Source organism: Alexandromys fortis, unplaced genomic scaffold (assembly GCF_014885135.2).
Source record: "Alexandromys fortis isolate MF-2015 unplaced genomic scaffold, M_Fortis_MF-2015_v1.1 scaffold_9, whole genome shotgun sequence".
NCBI classification, from domain to species: Eukaryota; Metazoa; Chordata; class Mammalia; order Rodentia; family Cricetidae; genus Alexandromys; species Alexandromys fortis.
In genome coordinates, this window is record NW_026067892.1 from 20,101,498 (window position 1) to 20,119,217 (window position 17,720).

Below are 17,720 nucleotides of genomic sequence, written 5' to 3' on the forward strand. Positions count from 1 at the left end.
CAAGTGGAGGGAACAGAGTTTTGCCGGGAGCCAGAGAGTGGGTTCCTTTTGAGGAATAAGAAGGTCCCTGAGGTCCTGGGCCAGGAGGTGACCTGAGCTACACCATCCAAAGAAGAGCCAAGAGGAGTTGGGCTGCTTCTCCACCACGCTGTCCTGGTCCCACATCTTTGGTGAGCTCAATGGGCCGTGTCTGCCCCGTTCCTTCCAGGCAACAGATGAAGACTCCCCTCCCAACAACCAGATTACCTACAGCATCGTCAACGCGTCCGCCTTCGGCAGCTACTTCGACATCAGCATCTATGAAGGCTACGGAGGTGCGAGGGGGGCAGGGTAAAGGGCCCAGCTGGGAAGAGGGGTGGTGGGCCCCTTGCAGTCATGGCCCCTTCAGGGGTGGGGGCACCCTACAACTCCCATACACCCTGTACTTTTCTGGAAGCTGCTGGGCCACTGTGGCTGGAGTAGGATGTGGCCAGAAGTCATATCTCCCCAAAGCCAAGAGCTAGCACACACCAGGCAGACCTTTCTCTGTGTCTTAGTTAGGCCCATGGCCAACCGTGCAGGTACAGCAGGAAGCCTGAGGTGACTAGAGTCCATGGAGGAGGCACATTGGATGAACCTCACTGTCCTGTGGGCAGGTCTGTGTGGCTACCTCCCAGTCTTTCATTGAGGGCCTAGTCTCCATCTAAAGAAATGGGAAATGGTGGCGGGCTCTTTCCCAGCAGCCATGTTCTATGGCGTCCGGAGGAATGATGGCAGAGTTGCCTAGTTACACAATAGTGACCTGTTGGTGTGCTCAGCACTGAGCCTAGCGCTGGCAGTCACTAAACCAAGGAAGGTCCAGGACCCAAGGGGAGCTCTGCACCCAGGCAGCTGGACTCTGTTTGCTAAGGCCCTTGTTCCTGCTGTTCCAGTGATCAGCGTGAGCCGCCCACTGGATTACGAGCAGATACCCAATGGACTGATATACCTAACAGTCATGGCCAAGGATGCTGGCAGCCCTCCGCTCTACAGCACCGTCCCTGTCACCATTGAGGTGTTTGTAAGTATCCACGGACACTAGCCTTACATTTCCAGGGTGAGGGGTGGGGAATGCTTCTTGGAGGCCTCACCTCTGGCTGGTGGGAAAGGACTGTGTCCCCACGGTTGCAACCGTCCTAAATCCTGCTCCCAGCACGTTGTGCCATTGCTTCAGCTGTCGAGGCACCTGCACGCGTGGCCAGAGAGACCCAGGGCCCTGGAGCTCAGTGAGAGATGAATGGCCCTGCTTTGGCTCTGCATGAAGCCCTGTGATCCGCTCTGGAAAGCAAGGATGGGGAGACAGAGGGAGATGGTGGACGACCCCTTCCTCAGAAGCCACATTCCATGGAGTCCAAGGGAATGATGGGAAGGTCGCTGTTCCTCTTCCCTGTCCCTCTTTGTCCCTCTCTTCCTTTATCCCTCCCCTCTCTCTCTCTCTGGTTCTCTGGATATAGAAAGGGGCCTGAGCGCAATCCGCCGCCTGTCTGACATGAATATCAAACACACCTCAGCGCTTTCCTGTCTGAAATTATCAGCGCCCGAATCCATCTCCTCACTGGCTCATTTGCCATGTGCCGCTCCCCCGGCCACACTGGGGACACAGCACAGCATGGTCTGACAGCAGGGCCCACAGGTCTTCTCCTGGGACCCCACCCCCCAACACGCACCTGAGCACGCACTGGCCTGGCCCCTCCCTGTTTGCAACAGAGGGTGGGTGAGCGTGGGTGGGATTGCTAGCCCTCTGGAGAATTCAATCAGGCTATCAGCTGGGACATACCGGTTGGGGGGTGCGTGGAATACCAGCTCGGGAAGCTCCCCACAGCAGGCTTGCAGCTGACCTTCCTGTCACAGCCAGCTCCAGGCAGCCTCTGGGGCAGCCTCATACCAGCCCTTTAATCAGCCTGAGGCTGGGACCAGCTTCCTAGCAGTCAAGTCTCGTCAGGACAGGAGACGCTACTTCCTGAGTGGCCAGGGTGGAGTTGAGGTGATGAGAACTCTCAGTGGTGCATGAGAAAGCTCCCCGGGGCGGACACATGGGAACAGGATGCTGGGGTGTCTGGGAAGGGGGTCTATACAGAGATAGGGACAGCTCAGGGGCCTTCAGAGGGTCAGGATTTTACCTCAGAGAATGGCAAAGGAGAAGCGGGGTCTCATGGAGGTCCCATAACACTGGCTGATCTTGAACCCACAACCTTCTGCCTTAACCCAGCAGGGTAGCACCAAAGAGCCAGAATGTGCCCCAGTAGTGATGATCCTGTCTAGTGCTCATCACATGACCTGACCCTGACCATGCCTCCCAGCCTGGCCTCAGTTTCCCCATCTTGATCATAATCACCACCCCGGCCCTCCTCAGAGTCACACGTTGACCCACATTGACCTTTGACCCACCCAGGCTTCTCTTCCACCCACCACCCCCTGCTGTGCATTCTGTCTGCATGTGAGGCACATGAAGCGTGGGGAATGGAAAGGAGTGACAGATACCTGGCGCCACATCCCCAAGTGACATGAAATGACGGAGAAGCACAGCTCTTCCTGAGGGTGTGGGACTTAGAACCTGCCTCCACTACCCACTGTATGTCCTGGGCTTCTCGCCGCTCCGTTTTCTCATCCGCACATGGAGACAATCATGGTGCCCGTCTCTGTGTTACCATGAGATGGGCTTGAGCCCACACAGGCAGCCCCTGGCATGTTGCCCATCATCACAGATGGCAGGACAGACACTTGTCCTGCCAACAGCGGCATGCCCAGCCTGCCCTGGAGAGTAGGGGCATGCTGAGCAGGACCCTCTAGGCTTTGGGACAGGCAGGGAGCTAGGAGGGGTAAGGGTGGTGGGGGGGTGGGGGGGTCCTAGTTTCATTCTGCTGCTTTGATAGAACAAAAGGAAGCCTTCCTGGTGAGGAAAGGGTTTATCTGACTTACACTTCCAGGTCACAGTCCATCACTGAGAGGAAGTCAAGGCAGGAAATTATGCAGAAACTATGAAGAAGCACTGCATGTTAGCTTATTCTCTCTCTTTCTCTCTCTCTCTCTCTTAGTTTTTCAAGACAGGGTTTCCCTGTGTAACAGTCCTCATGTTCCTGGTACTCATTCTGTAGCCCAGGCCGGCCTCGATCTCACAGAGATCTCTCTGCCTCTGCCTCACAAGTTCCAGGACTAAAGGCGTGTGCCACCACTGCCAGGCCTTCGCTAGCTTTTTTATACAGCCCAGGCCCACCTGCCTAGGGCTGGTGCCACCCACAATCAGCTGGGCCATCTCCATATCAACCGTGGATCAAGACAGTCTCTCTGACGTGGCCACAGGCTGGTCTCTTGACTGAGACACCAACAGTTGACTCCAGGCTGTGCCCAGCTGACATTTGACACTCATTAGAACAAGGGAGGTTAGGAAGGCGGGTTAAAGAGGTAGGCACAGTCAGCCATGTGAAAAGTGAACTGCCCCCAGGCTCCACCATGGAGCCACGGCTTCCTGTCGCACAGTTTCTTCTACGCCCTTGGCAGAGGAAGCCGAGGAGAGAAGTGGAGAGAAATGCCCCTGCTTCCTTATGCTTACCAGTGACCGAGCTGGAAGTGAACCCCTTTCTGTCCATAATCACAGGCTGGGAAGATTAAGGCACATGTGACCGAGCCCAGTACTCTTCAGAGACCTCACCTCTACCCCATGAATAGGATTAACTGAGCCAGTGGTGTCTTATCAAATAAAGTGTGGTTCTTAGAGCTCATGCCTGTAACCGGAAAAGCTGAGGCAGGAGGATAGTCATGTGTCAAGACCAGCCTGCACTATATAGTCAATTCCAGGCTAGCCTGGGCTATAAATTGATAGCCTATCTCAATAAACCAAAACAGAGTAACCAAAGCGCAGTTCTCACCTAGTGGTCCTGATGAGGGCCAAAACTCTGCCCTCTTGTGACCCCCTGCTGGGGTGGACTGTGGACTGTGGACTGTTGCTGCTTCCTGTTAAGGGGCCACACTAGGCAACACCCGGCTAACCCAGACTCTACTCTGCTGTCTGGGACTCATTGAAAAGACCTGACATGGCCTCTTCTCTTCTTGCCTCAGCCCCTCCTGGGGACCGGAGCAAACAGGAAGTGGAAGGCCAAGAGCTGGGCTAGCCTTTTCCCATGCTGAAATGAAAGTTTGAGTAACAGCCTTCCTGCCCCAATCCCAGGCAGGAGACGCTCCATGTTGGGGGTGAGAGCAAGCTCCACCACTCTCCATTAGGCAAGCTAGTGAGCCCCAACTGAAAAGAGGGGACCCCCTCTTTCACATCCCTCTGGTACTGTCAGCAGAGCCCTCAGAGGTCTTCACTTCCCTTGAGTCTACCCCAGCCATCTGACAACGGGAGCAGCCGACAACAAAGACAGGTGCCCCCGTGGCTCTGAGAGAACAGGCTCCAGCTCCCAGGCAGGGCGTTTGGACAGCGTAGTCACTCGTGTCTAAGGACCACACTTGAAAAGGTCACCGCCTTCGGCTAGATTTTGCACGTGGGTGATTCTTAAGTAGCTGTCACTCTGCTAAGCTGCCTCCTCCCTTGGCCAAAAGGATTTTCTCTTGCCTGGGAAAAAAAAAAAATAACCGAAACAGCTTTCATTGAATAATTGGCGGAGGTCTTCCCACGCAGGCTTCCATGGGGAGAGGCGATGGAACACCTTCAGGCTTGGGCAAGGAGGGGCAGGTGAGAGGAGCCAGGTGATTCCTTCTCGTCTGCTGCTTGTTGGTTTTTAATAAAGAAGTCAAACTCGGTTTGTAGATTTCCCATTAGGGGACAATAAGCTTTTATAGAGGGAGCCACTGAATTAGAACTAATAGCGAGCGCAGCGCCAGAATCCGGGGAAATATCACCGCTAATAAGTTTCTGCCTCGTGCTCTGTCGCTGACATTCTCGGCATTGCTCAATGCAGCCGAGCAGAAGTCTCACTGTATGTGTGCACCCAGAGCACTTGAGCCCTCGCCAGGAGCCTGGGTGACTCCCAAGTGGCCTGTGGGGGACACTGGATGTCAGGAGAGCCTCGAGGCTCCCAGTTTTTTGGGGAAGAGAGTGAACCTGTATGCAGGACAGAGTAGTAAACGGACTTGGGAGACACTGAGTTCCCATTGATTCTGGGAACTCACCATGCAGCAGGCGGAGGTTGTCTATAGTCCCAAGGAGAGGAGAGCCAGGCAGCTTTGTCCCCTCCCTCCCTGGCTCGCTCATGCGGAAGGAACTGTAGCAGAAGAGTTCAGAAAGTGTCCCCACACCTCCCTCCCCATTCCCTGAGCTCTGAGGAGCTAGTCGTGGGACCCACTGAACATTGCGATGGGGGCAGTGGAGTGGGAGAGGGGCACTCAGCCAGCTCCTGGGCTTCTCGCCGCTCTGTTGAGCTGAGGAGGGAAGCATGGAGCCAAGGGAACTAGAAAGTCTTCAGTGAAGAGGGCCACTGGGAGGAATTCCTGGTGAGCGATTGCAGAAGTTGCTGGCTATGGTGAGAGTCTCAAAGGCAGGAAGGCTCACTCCTCTGATGGAAGAGATTAGGGAGCTGGTGGAGGAGCTGTGGGCTGCACCTGGCTCTGGTTCCCACCACAGCAGGGCTCATTCCTACCTGGTCCAGCCCCGCAGCCAGGCTTCCACCCCCATCCCTAGCCACCACAGGGTGGGCCAGAGGAAGACATGCTCTAGAACTGGCAGGTGCCATGCTGCAGGCCAGGTGGGGACAGGGGGTGAGAAACTGGTGTTCATGTGTGATCTGGGTGTCTGTCTAACCCCATTTACAGCCAGCCCAGGGCTGGAGCCTCAACTCTGGGAATAGCCTCAACACTGCCCACCCCTGCACACTTTGGCATCTTTGGTGTAGACTTGTCTTTCCCCCTCACTTTTTGATTTTAATTTTTTTTTATGTGAATGGGTGTGTTGCCTGCATGAATGTCCGTGTACCACATGTGTGCCTAGTGCCTGCAGAGGCCAGGAAAAGGCATCTGCTTCACTGGAACAGAAGTTATAGATAGTTGTGATGCTGGGATTGAAGCTGGGTCTTCTGGAAGAGCAGCCAGTGCTCTTAACCACTGAACCATCTCTCCAACCCTTTCCCTTCATCTTAGCAGAGTTTCTAGACCCTTTCTCTATGTCTTGACTCACCTGGGAGGGAGGGTCAAGTGGATGCTGCATGGGAGCATGGGGACTCGGCTTCTGGAGCAACCTTGGAGTGTAGCTCGAAGGCGGGAGACTAGGAGCTGTGGGCGAGCTGACTGCTGTCTTATTTAGTACCTGTCTCTGGATCCCATATTATTCCTTTTCAACCCTTGCATGTTTTGCCAATGACTGTCCAATTTCCTTCAACATGATCTGGCCTTCACAATCCCTAGCCACTGGTGACGCATAGAGGCCAGAGGCCCACAGGGCCAGCCAGCCCATACAGACCCCTTGGTTCCCACTTTGGACAGTTGGCCAGGTACCTCCGAGACACACTGATTGATCTGTGTGCTTCCCTTCCAGGATGAGAATGACAACCCCCCTACCTTCAGCAAGCCTGCCTACTTCGTTTCTGTGGTGGAGAACATCATGGCAGGTATTGTTGGGGCCAGGGCAAAAAGCCCGTAAACAGGCGGCTGAAGCCTTGGTACATGCATTTGCAAGACCTACAGCCTTGTCAACTTCCTAGGCCTCTATGACAAATCAGGCAGTCATTGGGGACATCTGGTTATTGCTACTACCGTGTGCAGAGCCTCCATTGGGCACTGGGTCGTGTTCCCCTGCAGCCAGTTCAGCGGGACGAGAATAACAGATGATTAATTATACAGTCTTGAAAGAATCTAAGTTCGGAAACTTTATACTATGAGGCAGGTTCCAGGAGCCATGACTTTTGGTGGGGCGATTTTGAAGGGTGGTCTTGAAGGATTTTCTTTTTTTTTTTAATTTATATATTTATTTATTAAAGATTTCTGTCTCTTCCCCACCGCCGCCTCCCATTTCCCTCCCCCTCCCCCAATCAAGTCCCCCTCCCTCATCAACCCAAAGAGCAATCCATCAACCCAAAGAGCAATCAGGGTTTCCTGCCCTGTGGGAAGTCCAAGGACCACCCACCTCCATCCAGGTCTAGTAAGGTGACCGCGAGGGGTGCACTCACACACTGAGACAATGGGGGTGTTCTATCAGGAACTCACCAAGGCCAGCTGGCCTGGGTCTGAAAAAAGCCCGGGATAAAACCGGTCTCGTTGAAGGATTTTCTATATGAGCCTAAGAATGGAAGACACAGCGTGAGCCAGTGCCACAAGCTCCATGTGTGGGTTCCTTTCCTTGGGGGGGCAGGCTGACAGCTTCCCCTTCCCCTCCAAGTGTGCTCTCTTCGGGGGACATGCACACCACAGAGATTTCTGAGCAGTGATGTAGAAGAGGGGATGTCCTGAGTATCCAGGACATCTGAACGTAGAGACAGTTGAAATCGATATAGCTGGAGCTGGGGGTGCCTTTCCATGTATCAGGATCTAAGCAGAACCTCCAGGTATCTCTCTAGTGTCTGAGGATGAGTGAGTTGGGTGGCAAGCTGTGCCCATCCCACATTCCTGTATCCAGCATCCCCTAAAGATTATCCCTGCTAAAGGCCAGGAGGATAAAGCCCTATCCTCCTAGGCATTTGGCAAAGGTCTTTGAATATGACGCCAACTCTCTTCCTAACTCCATGTCCCTGGAACCAAAGAGCACACCTGAAGCCCTGGCCTCTGGGAAGGGGTCTGACTTATCCGTCCTCTTTATGAAGACTCCTAGTCCCAGCTGCCACCAGTACCTGGCACCTGTATACTTCTCTCAGGGAGCATTCCTGGAAGCCCCACAGGTAGACCCCTGCAGAGGAAGCGGCTGAGGGACTCTGGGGGCCACAGAGGTTTTACCCAACCTCTGACTGCTACCTAGAGCAGGAGGGTGCTGCAGCCCAAAGCCTAGGTGAGCATACCCTTAGGACAAGTCACCTGTGGGGTCTGACCAGGACTGCGGGGATAGTCAACCCCTCTCTAAACCCAGGATCCTAGGTAGATGGAAAGGGATTGAAAGGCAAAGACCTTCACTGGACATTAACAAGAAAATATAGTCTTGTATAAATTCTGCTATGAAAAAGATTTTTAAAAAGGACAAAAATTGGGTATAGTAAACGTAGAATAATTTAATTGGGCACTTGGTTTCTTTGAAAGCTGGTAGATCTGGGTGGGTTTGATCCACAGGACAGCCGGGCAAGGTCAGGAGGCAGCTTGAGCTGTTAGAGGCTGGGTCATGGGTCTGGGGGAGGAGAGGACCCTATCCCAGAACCCATCTCACCTCTGTGGAGACTCAGCGCTGGGACACACCATCTATCATGCTCTCCAGTTCCTTGAGGCTTGGCCACTAGAGGGTCTGGGATGTGACTCCAGGGATTGGGGGTCAGAAGAGCAACCTCCTACCTCTTTGTCGTCCTAAAGGAGCCACAGTGCTGTTCCTAAATGCCACGGACCTGGACCGGTCACGGGAGTACGGGCAGGAATCCATCATCTACTCACTGGAAGGGTCCTCACAGTTCCGCATCAATGCCCGCTCTGGTGAGCCCCCACCCTGAGACCTGCTGCTCTTCCTGGGCCAGTCAGGGATCACGGTCTCTTCCCATGCTGCTAAGAGCAAGTAGGCTTTGATTTTACCTCTGAAATATTCACTTTGGTGTTAATCACACATCTTAACCTGAAGCAATATCACCATAAACATGTCCACCAAACCTTGCCTCGCAAGAGTAAAGAGTGTCTAGAGTTGTTTGTTTTCCAAATCTTGGGGTCCAGGTCAGCTGAATGGGCATGCAGATCACTTTCTCCTAGGGGCTCATTTCTGTAAGTTTACGGGAACTCTAGATGCCAACAGGTTTATCCTAGACTAGCCGTGACTCAGAACAGTGGGAACATACCACAGTGTGGGCAGATGTTCAGTGGATAGCCTTTCATATGACAATTCTAAACCCAGGTTCCTTCCATGTTGTGGCTCCAAGTTCACTGAAAAAGTAGAAAGCATACAAGGGACATTGTACAAGGTGACTCTGACAGGCTAGTCCCTAAAGGTGAATCTGTCATCCTCACATACAAGCAGGCAGGGGGTACCTCACTGCTATAAAGCCTGGGAGCAGAGTCCCTGCCTAGTGGTCACCCCTCAGCAACAGGTTACCCTGTGTATGGAGCAAGAACTCCAGGGATATTGCCATCCCTGCCACAGGTGGTCAGTAGCCCAGCAGGACCTTCTGTTGTCCATGACTCCTGGATCAAGGTTGGCCTTACAACTCCTTTGTTCCCTTATTCTCAAAGCTCTGGAAGCAGATGGCTGTTGTTGCTGTGTACAGGGACAAGGATAGGAGTCACATGAGTCTCTCCTTCCACCCTGGGCCTTCCTTCTACTCCCAGAACATCTTCCTTGGCAAACCACATTTCTAGAAGCAACAGTCATGCCTCAGAATCTGCACAGGGTGGGTTTCATGAGTCCCAGGTACAGCAAAGTGTTGCCCTCCTTCAGGGAAAAATGGTACAGGGTTTGCATACAGTCCACACATACCCTCGGCACCCTTAAGTCATCTCAGTCACTAAGAACACCACATATGATGTACATGCTGTGTAAAAAGCCAGCACAGGGCTGGAGCGATGTCATCATGATGAAGCGCTTGCTGTGCCATGTGAGAATGTAGGTTCACATCCCCAGAACCCACAAAGAGCCAGATGCAATAACGTGTGTTTGTAGGCTTAGTGCTCCTGCTTGGAGATTGTAGGCAAAGACTGGAAAAAGTAGTTTATGGATGAGCCAGCCTGGGCTACACAGCGGCAAACTAGAGGTCTTGTCTCAAACAAGGTTGCAAGTCAGGACTGACACCCAAAGTTGCTCTCTCCACAAGTTTGCGGTGGGACATGCACAACTGCATTTGAGTGTACACGTGTGTGTGCTCGTGCGTGCGTGCACGCGTACACACACACACACACACACACACACACCTGTCCCAGACCTAGAGATACCTCAGTTGGCAGAGTGCCTGCCTATTACACATGAAGCCTTGGGTTCCGTTCCAGGTAGGTGGCACGGGCCTGTAATCTAGCACTCAGGAGGTAGAGGCAGGAAGATCAGAGTTCAAAGTCATCCTCAGCTACATAGCAAGCCCCAGGCCACCCTAGCCACATGAACAAACAAACAAACAAGCAAACTGTGACACCATATGGTGTGAAGAATTGTGACAAGAAAAAAGAGTCCCTACATGCTCGATCCAGACGCGATTTTTAAAGTGTTTTTGATCCACAGAGAGTTTAATCTGCAGATATGGAACCTACAGATAGTATCTCAGCACCGTTTATTTTTTTATTGATTTTATTGAGCTATACCTTTTTCTCTGCTCCCCTCCCTTCCTCTCCCCTCCCCTTCTACCCTCTCCCATGGTCTCCATGCTCCCAATTTACCCAGGAGATCTTGTCTTTCTCTACTTCCCATGTAGATTAGATCCATGTTTGTCTCTCTTAGGGTCCTCCTTGTTGTCTAGGTTCTCTGGGGTTGTGATCAGCACCATTTATTAGCCAACTGTCCAGCACGAGCCCATTTCACTTCTGGCATCACCCCCAGATTTTCCAGATAAGGAAACTGAGGCAGAGCCTAGCTAAAAATTTGACTGAGGTCTCTCAGTGCTTGACCAGCTGACCCCAGAGCTCAAATGTTAACTTTTGGGGTCCATAGAGCTGTATTTGAACTATATCTTGCCACCCATCCACAACCCACGGCAGGTTGGAGACTCCAGCTCCTCCCTAGGGCCTACAGTGAGGACCCTGGCATTTTCTGCTGCCTTAGCATGTGCTCTCCCCAAAGGTGGGAACGTTTTCCCCTGAGGTTCTTGGTCGTATTAGCCAGGCCTGCTGCACAGTGGTGGCATCAATTGAGTCTAATTTCCCAGATGTGAAAGGCCATCTATCATGAATACAAGTTCATGTTTAAAACTTTGGACAGATTAAATTGTTCCTAGCCCTACCCATTCATTAACTGATACCACCCAGTGAGGAGCGTGGCTCCCTTGGCAGACCTTAGCCAGTCTATGGTCTCTGGCTATGGCACCTTCATTGCCTTGTCCTCCAACCCTGGCTCCCTGCTCAACGTGACTGTGTCAGGGAGGGAAATAGCAGTGTGAGGGGGGCCTTACGGAACCAGCTATCGATGCCCTTGTTTTATGATAGAAGGAAACCAAGCACAGAGATGTTAAGTCGCTTGCCCCATGTCACACAGCTCAGACAATAGGAACAAAAAGATGGGTACCACGTAAATCCCCACCTGCCTTGGGAAACTCTTTCAGGCTGTTGCATCAGTTCTCAACCTGTGGGTCGGGACCCCTTCAGAGGTCAAGTATCAGATACCCTCCATATCAGATGTTTACGTTACAATTCATAGCAGTAGCAAAATTATAGTTTTGAAGTAGCAACTAAATAATTTCATGGTTGGGGGGGGGGTGGTCACCACAGCATGAGGAACCATATTAAAGGGTCACAGCATCAGGAAGGTTGAGAACCACTGGTCTACCGGAAATGACCAGTTTCTGAACAGTGGGAGTTTCACCTCTAGTTCCTTTTGAAACAGGGTCCCTCACTGAACCTGGGAACCTGGAGCTCACTGATTCAGCCACCCTGACTGGCCAGTGAGCTCCCAGGATCCTCCTGTCTCTGCCTTCCCCAAAGCTTTGGGGTTCCAAAGACTTGCCGCAATGCCAGGCTTTAACATGGGTCCTGGGGATTAAACTCGGGTTGTCAGGCTTGGGCGGCAGTTACTTCACCGATGGAGCCATTCCCTAGCCCTACCCTCTGTCTTTGCAACAGCTCTGACCGGAAGGCGGAAGGCGTTTGAGCGCCTTCTGACAAATGAGAAAGAAACTGAGTCTCAAAGAGGTTCATTCTCCTCCCCGGGATACCCATCCCAGGAAGGCTCTAAGAGAATTCAAATCTGGGTCTTTGTTCTCAAAGCAGAAGCCATCCCCTGCAGCGCAGTCAGCTGGGCGTGGCCAGGTCCTAATGATGTGCTCGGATCTGCTGGTTCACAGCTGCTCCAGGAATGCCATAGTCAAGGCCATGGAGTTAGTGACTTGGTATGACTCTGGGGGGAGTATTTGTACCACTGAAATCAATAAGTGGCTTCTGTTTTCTTTGGGGAGCCATTTGTCAAACACTTGCTAATATACGATTACCAATGGGCTGGGAGATGGACGACTCAGTGGGTCAAGTACTTGTCGCACAGCGTGAGGACCTGAGTTCAATCCCCAGAACCAACATAAAAATGCCAGGCACGGTGGCATGTGCTTGTCATCCCAGCACTGGGGGGACAGAGACAAATGGATCCTTGGGGATCACTGGCCACCCAGCCTAGTCTAACCAGTCCCGTGTCTCCATGGGAGATCCTGCTTCTAAACCAAGGTGGACGGGGATGCAGCATTCAAGTCTGTCATTTAGTATCGTCACCATGAGAACACACACATATGTACGTACACACCAAAAGAAAATAAAAGGCTACCAAGGTGGCATCGGTGTCCCAGTGATGCCAGAGAACAAAGAAAGGCCAAAAGCAACTGACCAAAATTGTAGTTTATTTTGAATGGGTCTGTTAATAACTTGTTTGCACACTATAAAAAAAAATACAGATGATATTATTAGACCATGGGTGGGGTAACTGGGAAAGTATATCATGAATGTTGGCTTGCACACTGTAGGTTTGCATGCCCACTCCTGAGCTACGAGCTAAACCCCGTGGGACCTCCAGCCTGGGCATCTCCCTCCTGCCACTGGTCCCGGTGGCTTTCTCCCTCCCTGGAGCTCTTCTGGGGTTTGCATGACATTGGCTAAATGACCCCCCACAATGGCCCTGCTGTAAAATTGTCCTGTCATAGTTTCCTTCCAGGCAGTTGTGGAAACTGAGGCACAGGAGACTGAAGTGATGAGACTGAGCTGATAAAGCCAGAAAAAAATAACGTCCAACCTAAGGCACAGGTGTCCTATGAATGAGTCTGGGCCTAAGTGGCCCTCCTACTCTGTGAGGCCCTGCCCCACACCTGCAGAGCTGCCCCGTTGAGGGGTACTGTTGCCCAGCTCTTGGGTCCCCTCTAAAACATAAGTGTTCTGCCCTCTCAGGCACACAGATGGGCCCACTGCAGTTGCAGAGGCCATGGCCATGTCTACTTCCTTCTTCCTGTCCCCCAACACCCCATCCCCCACACCTACACACCTTGTCACTCATCTCCCTCTCTGTCCAATAGGAGAAATCACCACCACATCTCTGCTGGACCGAGAGACCAAATCTGAATACATCCTCATTGTGCGGGCCGTGGATGGGGGCGTGGGCCACAACCAGAAAACTGGCATTGCCACCGTGAGTACTTCCCTTTCCTGCTGGCCAGGGCCTTCCTCCCTGCTCGCCTTCAGGTTGCCTCAGGCCTCTGTATACCATGCCACTCACTAGCCCTCAGGGGAGGCCCAGAAGCCCATCAAGGCCTCCACACTATAAAGGAGCCTCAAGGAGGAGGGAGAAATTTGGCAGGGGTGGGGGGCTAAGTGAGTTTCTGGTGGCAGAAGAGATGCTGGAGAAAGTGAGAGGCACAGGGGGCCCCTAGGAGAGGAAGAATGGCAGTGGTGACCCATTGCTCTAGCCACATCTTCCCCCCTTCCTCATGCCTGCCTTGGGCTCGTCCTGGAAGCCCCTCTCTTCACCTTGCCCCATGGTCCTCACCCACACTGGGAAGCTGCCCCATTCTCTCCAGGCCAGAGGATCTGGGCTGGAGTTGGCATCACTTGGTTGGAGCTGTTACAGCAAGCCCTACCATGTGCACCCCTGTAGAGGCCAGCCCTGCTCATAGGAACCCCAGTCCAGCCCGTAAATAATTTACTGGTGGCACGTGAGCACAGAAATCCCTTGGTTTGTGGCTGAGCCTGGGGGGGGCTCAAGGGATTCTCTCAGATCTCCGACTGGGTGTCACCTTCATTGAGACCAGGTGGGTGAATTCATTCTCTGCCCCATCGTGGGACAGCACCTAAGCCTCCTCCTCCTCAGGCAGAGACCTAGGTCCACTTTGTCCCTGACAATCTAGGCTCTCCTTGAAACACCCAGAATGACAGAGCTATTAGAACTAAGACCCTTGAGTGCCCAAACCCTGCCCTTGCCCTCGTTGGCCTCAGCGGACCACAGCACTCCCTGTGGCCCACAGGTGAACGTCACCCTCCTGGACATCAATGACAACCACCCTACCTGGAAGGATGCTCCCTACCACATCAACCTGGTGGAGATGACCCCTCCGGACTCTGATGTGACCACGGTAAGGAGAGACACAGCATGCTCCAGGATGGATGCATTCCTACCGTGATCCCCTGGCCTGCCACAGGGACTCCTGAGCTTGGGGTTTCATTCTGAGCCAGCTCATGTCCTTTACTATCAAGTCTGCAACCATTGGCCTGGTTAGCTCTGGCCCTTGTCAGCTCCCGGGGCTGCCTCAGCAGGGGGTTGAAGCTCACCCCAGGGAATCCTCTGGCAGAGGATGCCAGGCATTCACCTGTCTGTCCTGTGTGTAGCTGCTGTGTTCAGCATATGACTTAAAGTGGGAAAAGGTAACATACCCAGAGACACTGGGCCCCAGAATAGAATCTGCTTTGCAAGAACAGCTGAAGACCGGCAGAGCCTATTCCCCCCTACACACCGCTTGCTCTACCCAACACTCAGATTCACAGTTATAAGTCTTTCTTCCCTCCACCTCTGAACTCCATTTTAACCTCATCTAGGAAGGCTGGTCCCCAAATGTCTAACCAGCTGCCACCCAGCCAGTCCTTCATCGGACATGAATTCTGACAGTTCTCTGTAGCTCTGTTGATTGAACACCTGTCCCATCCTACACGACCCCAAGGGTGCCTCATGAATTCTCTCTCATCTTTGTGATACCCTCCCCTGGCAGCAGGATTCAGAGCTCAAGGCCCTGGAGCTAGTAAGAGATGGTGCCAGGACTTGAATTCAAGCCTGAAGGCTTTTCAATGAGGACTTAGAAACAACCCAATCCAGCCCCTGTCCTTGTGTGGGCTCACAGAGGCCCAGGTCCCGAAGAACTGGAGAGTCAGGTAGACTGGGGCAGGGTCAGTAACCTTCTCATCAGGCTCTGAGAACCTACCCCACCTACACACAGGTGCCTGGGGCCCTGGCTCACTCTTCAGTGTTCACACTCCTCACTAGCTAGAGCCTGAAGTGCCAAGGTCTATCTGGACCAGGTGGGGAGGACGGAAAACTGGAGAGAAGAACAGAGAGGGAAAAGGAGTGTGGTCATCACCTACCTAGTGCTTCCCCCTGAGCAAGATCGCGTCCCCTCCCAGAGAATCCAACAGCAAGGTAGGGTGGGTGGTTTAGAATAAATGAATGGGTTTTCAAAGCTCGACTGCCAGGGCTACAGTTAGAAACCTCTAGCTGGGTTCTCACATGGGCCTCTCAGGCTCTGGGTCCTGATGGCACTCTCTGCTGCCACCTTGTGGGCACCCTGGTGCTGGCTTGAAACTACCTCCTTGGAGTTCTCAACTTGGGATCCCAAGAGTTGCTGTGGAATGCCCACCTCTGAACACCTGTCTGTCCTTGTGTTTCTGGGAAGTTCCCCCTGAAGGAAATTGAGAGGCAAGTGAGGGGAGGTAGCTCTAGGGGTGGACTGCAGAAACCTTCAGTGAGCATGGGCTTTGTGCTAGGCCCATGTTATTCTCAGCTCAGACTCACCACTGGCTCCCATCTTACAACAGTGTAAAAGCAAGGGCCAGGCTGGAGAGATAGCTTGGTGGTGAGAGTACCTGCTTTGTGAGCATGAAGACCCAAGTTCAAATCCCAATACTCATAAAAAATCTGGGTGTGGCTTTATACTCACATGCCTGTAACCCCAGCACTGTGACAGCTAGATACAGAATTGCAAGAGCCTGCTGGCCATCAGCCCAGCTCTAACTCCAGTGAAAAACCCCTGTCTTAGGGGAACATGGCAGAGAGTGACAGAGCAGGACAAATATCTTACACACACATACACACACACACACACACACACACACACACAGGTATGTGCACACACATACCTGGAGCCTACAGATCCGTCCATGGTTACCTTGAACAGACAGACGTGTATGTCCCCAGACAGCATAACAGATAGAGATGCAGCCCCAAGGTCCTCAGGAAGAAGAGAGTAAAATCAAAATTAAAAACTTGTTATATTAAATAGCTGCCAAACGTAATATGCAGCTTTTATAATTAAGAAATGTAGGGTTTGTAGACATTTAATTACATGGAAAGATGAATTCTAGGTTAGCTTCTCTAGAATTAAGAGTGTTCCAGACTTGGTAGAATACCCAGCTGTATATGAAGCCAAGAAATCAAGTGGCTTATATGTTACTCAAGTTGGTCATAGAAGAGTCATTGCAAGAGGAAATCACCATAGCAATTCTTTAAGTTTTGTACCCCTGAAACATACCTGTGGGTGTACAGCAATTCCTTTAGGAAGGCCCCAGCGCCTTGGGTCTCCTGTCATTCACACTGCATCCTCCAGGCATTCCTGGCCCACGGGATTCCAGGGATCTCCTGTCTCCGCATCCATCTTGCCCTGAGAGGGCCGGCATCACAAGCTTTGGCTTGCAGCATTTATGTGGGTTTATCTGAGTATCTGAACTTGGGTCATCAGGCTTGAATGGTGACTGCTTTGCCTGCCGGGCCATCACCCCAGCCCCCAGTGTCAGGTTGTGCTTAGTCAGGATGCCGGAAGCCCTAGGACCTGGCAGCTGCCACTCTCAGCAGTTGCCTCTCCCTGCAGTCTCCTGGTCAGGGTCACTGTGGGGCAGAGTGAGGCAGATCGTAGCTAAGCAGTAGATCTCAGATACTTGCGGTTTGCTGTGCCCAGCCACTGGGTTGGTGAGGTTTGCCTCATCCCCACTCACCCTCCAGCTCTGCACCTGGGCTGGTTCTTCCTCATCTGGGCTGGAGAATCCGTTGGTGGCCTGGGACCCTCCCAGGGGCCATTTAACACAAGCACCAGCCACGGCTCCAGAAGCCCAACTTGATAAAAACTAAGGATTTTTCAGAGTCCGTGGCAGATGAACTTGTGCCCGTGTGTTCCTTTGCTCAGTGCCCTCGGAGCCAGCAGAGTGTGTGCCTCTCTGGGCCTCAGTATGCAGGACATGTGGGCTCCGGGGGTCTTCCCGATGCCTCTCTCATCACCCCTTCCCCCTGCAATGAGCTTGGGCCCCACTCTCCCCGTTGCCTCTGTGGCCTCCTTCAAGGACCTACTGATGGGCATTGATTTAGAGCCTTTCAACGCCCTCCAGCAAAATAAAGAAGAGGGAGAGAGAGAATTATTCCCCGTCAGGTGAGAGAAAAATGACGAGCGTGGAACGGGAAATAAATGAGGGGAAGTGGCAGGAGCCCACGGGTCTTAGCCTCTGCCCTCTCCCAGGCTCCCCTACCCACCCTGTGACCAGAGAGTGGCCGAGAGGCCAAGGCCTGTGCCTAATCCCAACCAGAGCATGGGGTGGTCACCTGGACATCCTCTGCAGGGGAGTGTCTTCCTCACTGTGAAACTGGCCTCCCATTCTGATGTGGGTTGTTTTGGCTCCAAGTCTGGGGAATCCAAGGGGAAAAGGAAATGGGGATAAAGAGGCCTGTCCCTCCTGGAACTGTAGACACACACACAAACACAAGGGACACTTGCTTTCCCTGTCCCTTGGCAACTCCA

General features: G+C 52.7%; 1 protein-coding gene across 1 annotated transcript in view; it reads left to right on the forward strand.

The window, feature by feature from the left end:
* The window catches only part of LOC126498958 (cadherin-23-like), a 255,620-nt gene that overhangs the window by 226,660 nt on the left and 11,240 nt on the right, over positions 1-17,720 (forward strand). Inside the window, exons 16-21 of the mRNA XM_050137954.1 lie at positions 209-314; positions 912-1,039; positions 6,485-6,557; positions 8,437-8,553; positions 13,251-13,363; positions 14,196-14,303. Coding sequence (XP_049993911.1) covers positions 209-314; positions 912-1,039; positions 6,485-6,557; positions 8,437-8,553; positions 13,251-13,363; positions 14,196-14,303 — 645 coding nt within the window. The remainder of the gene's footprint in view (positions 1-208; positions 315-911; positions 1,040-6,484; positions 6,558-8,436; positions 8,554-13,250; positions 13,364-14,195; positions 14,304-17,720) is intronic.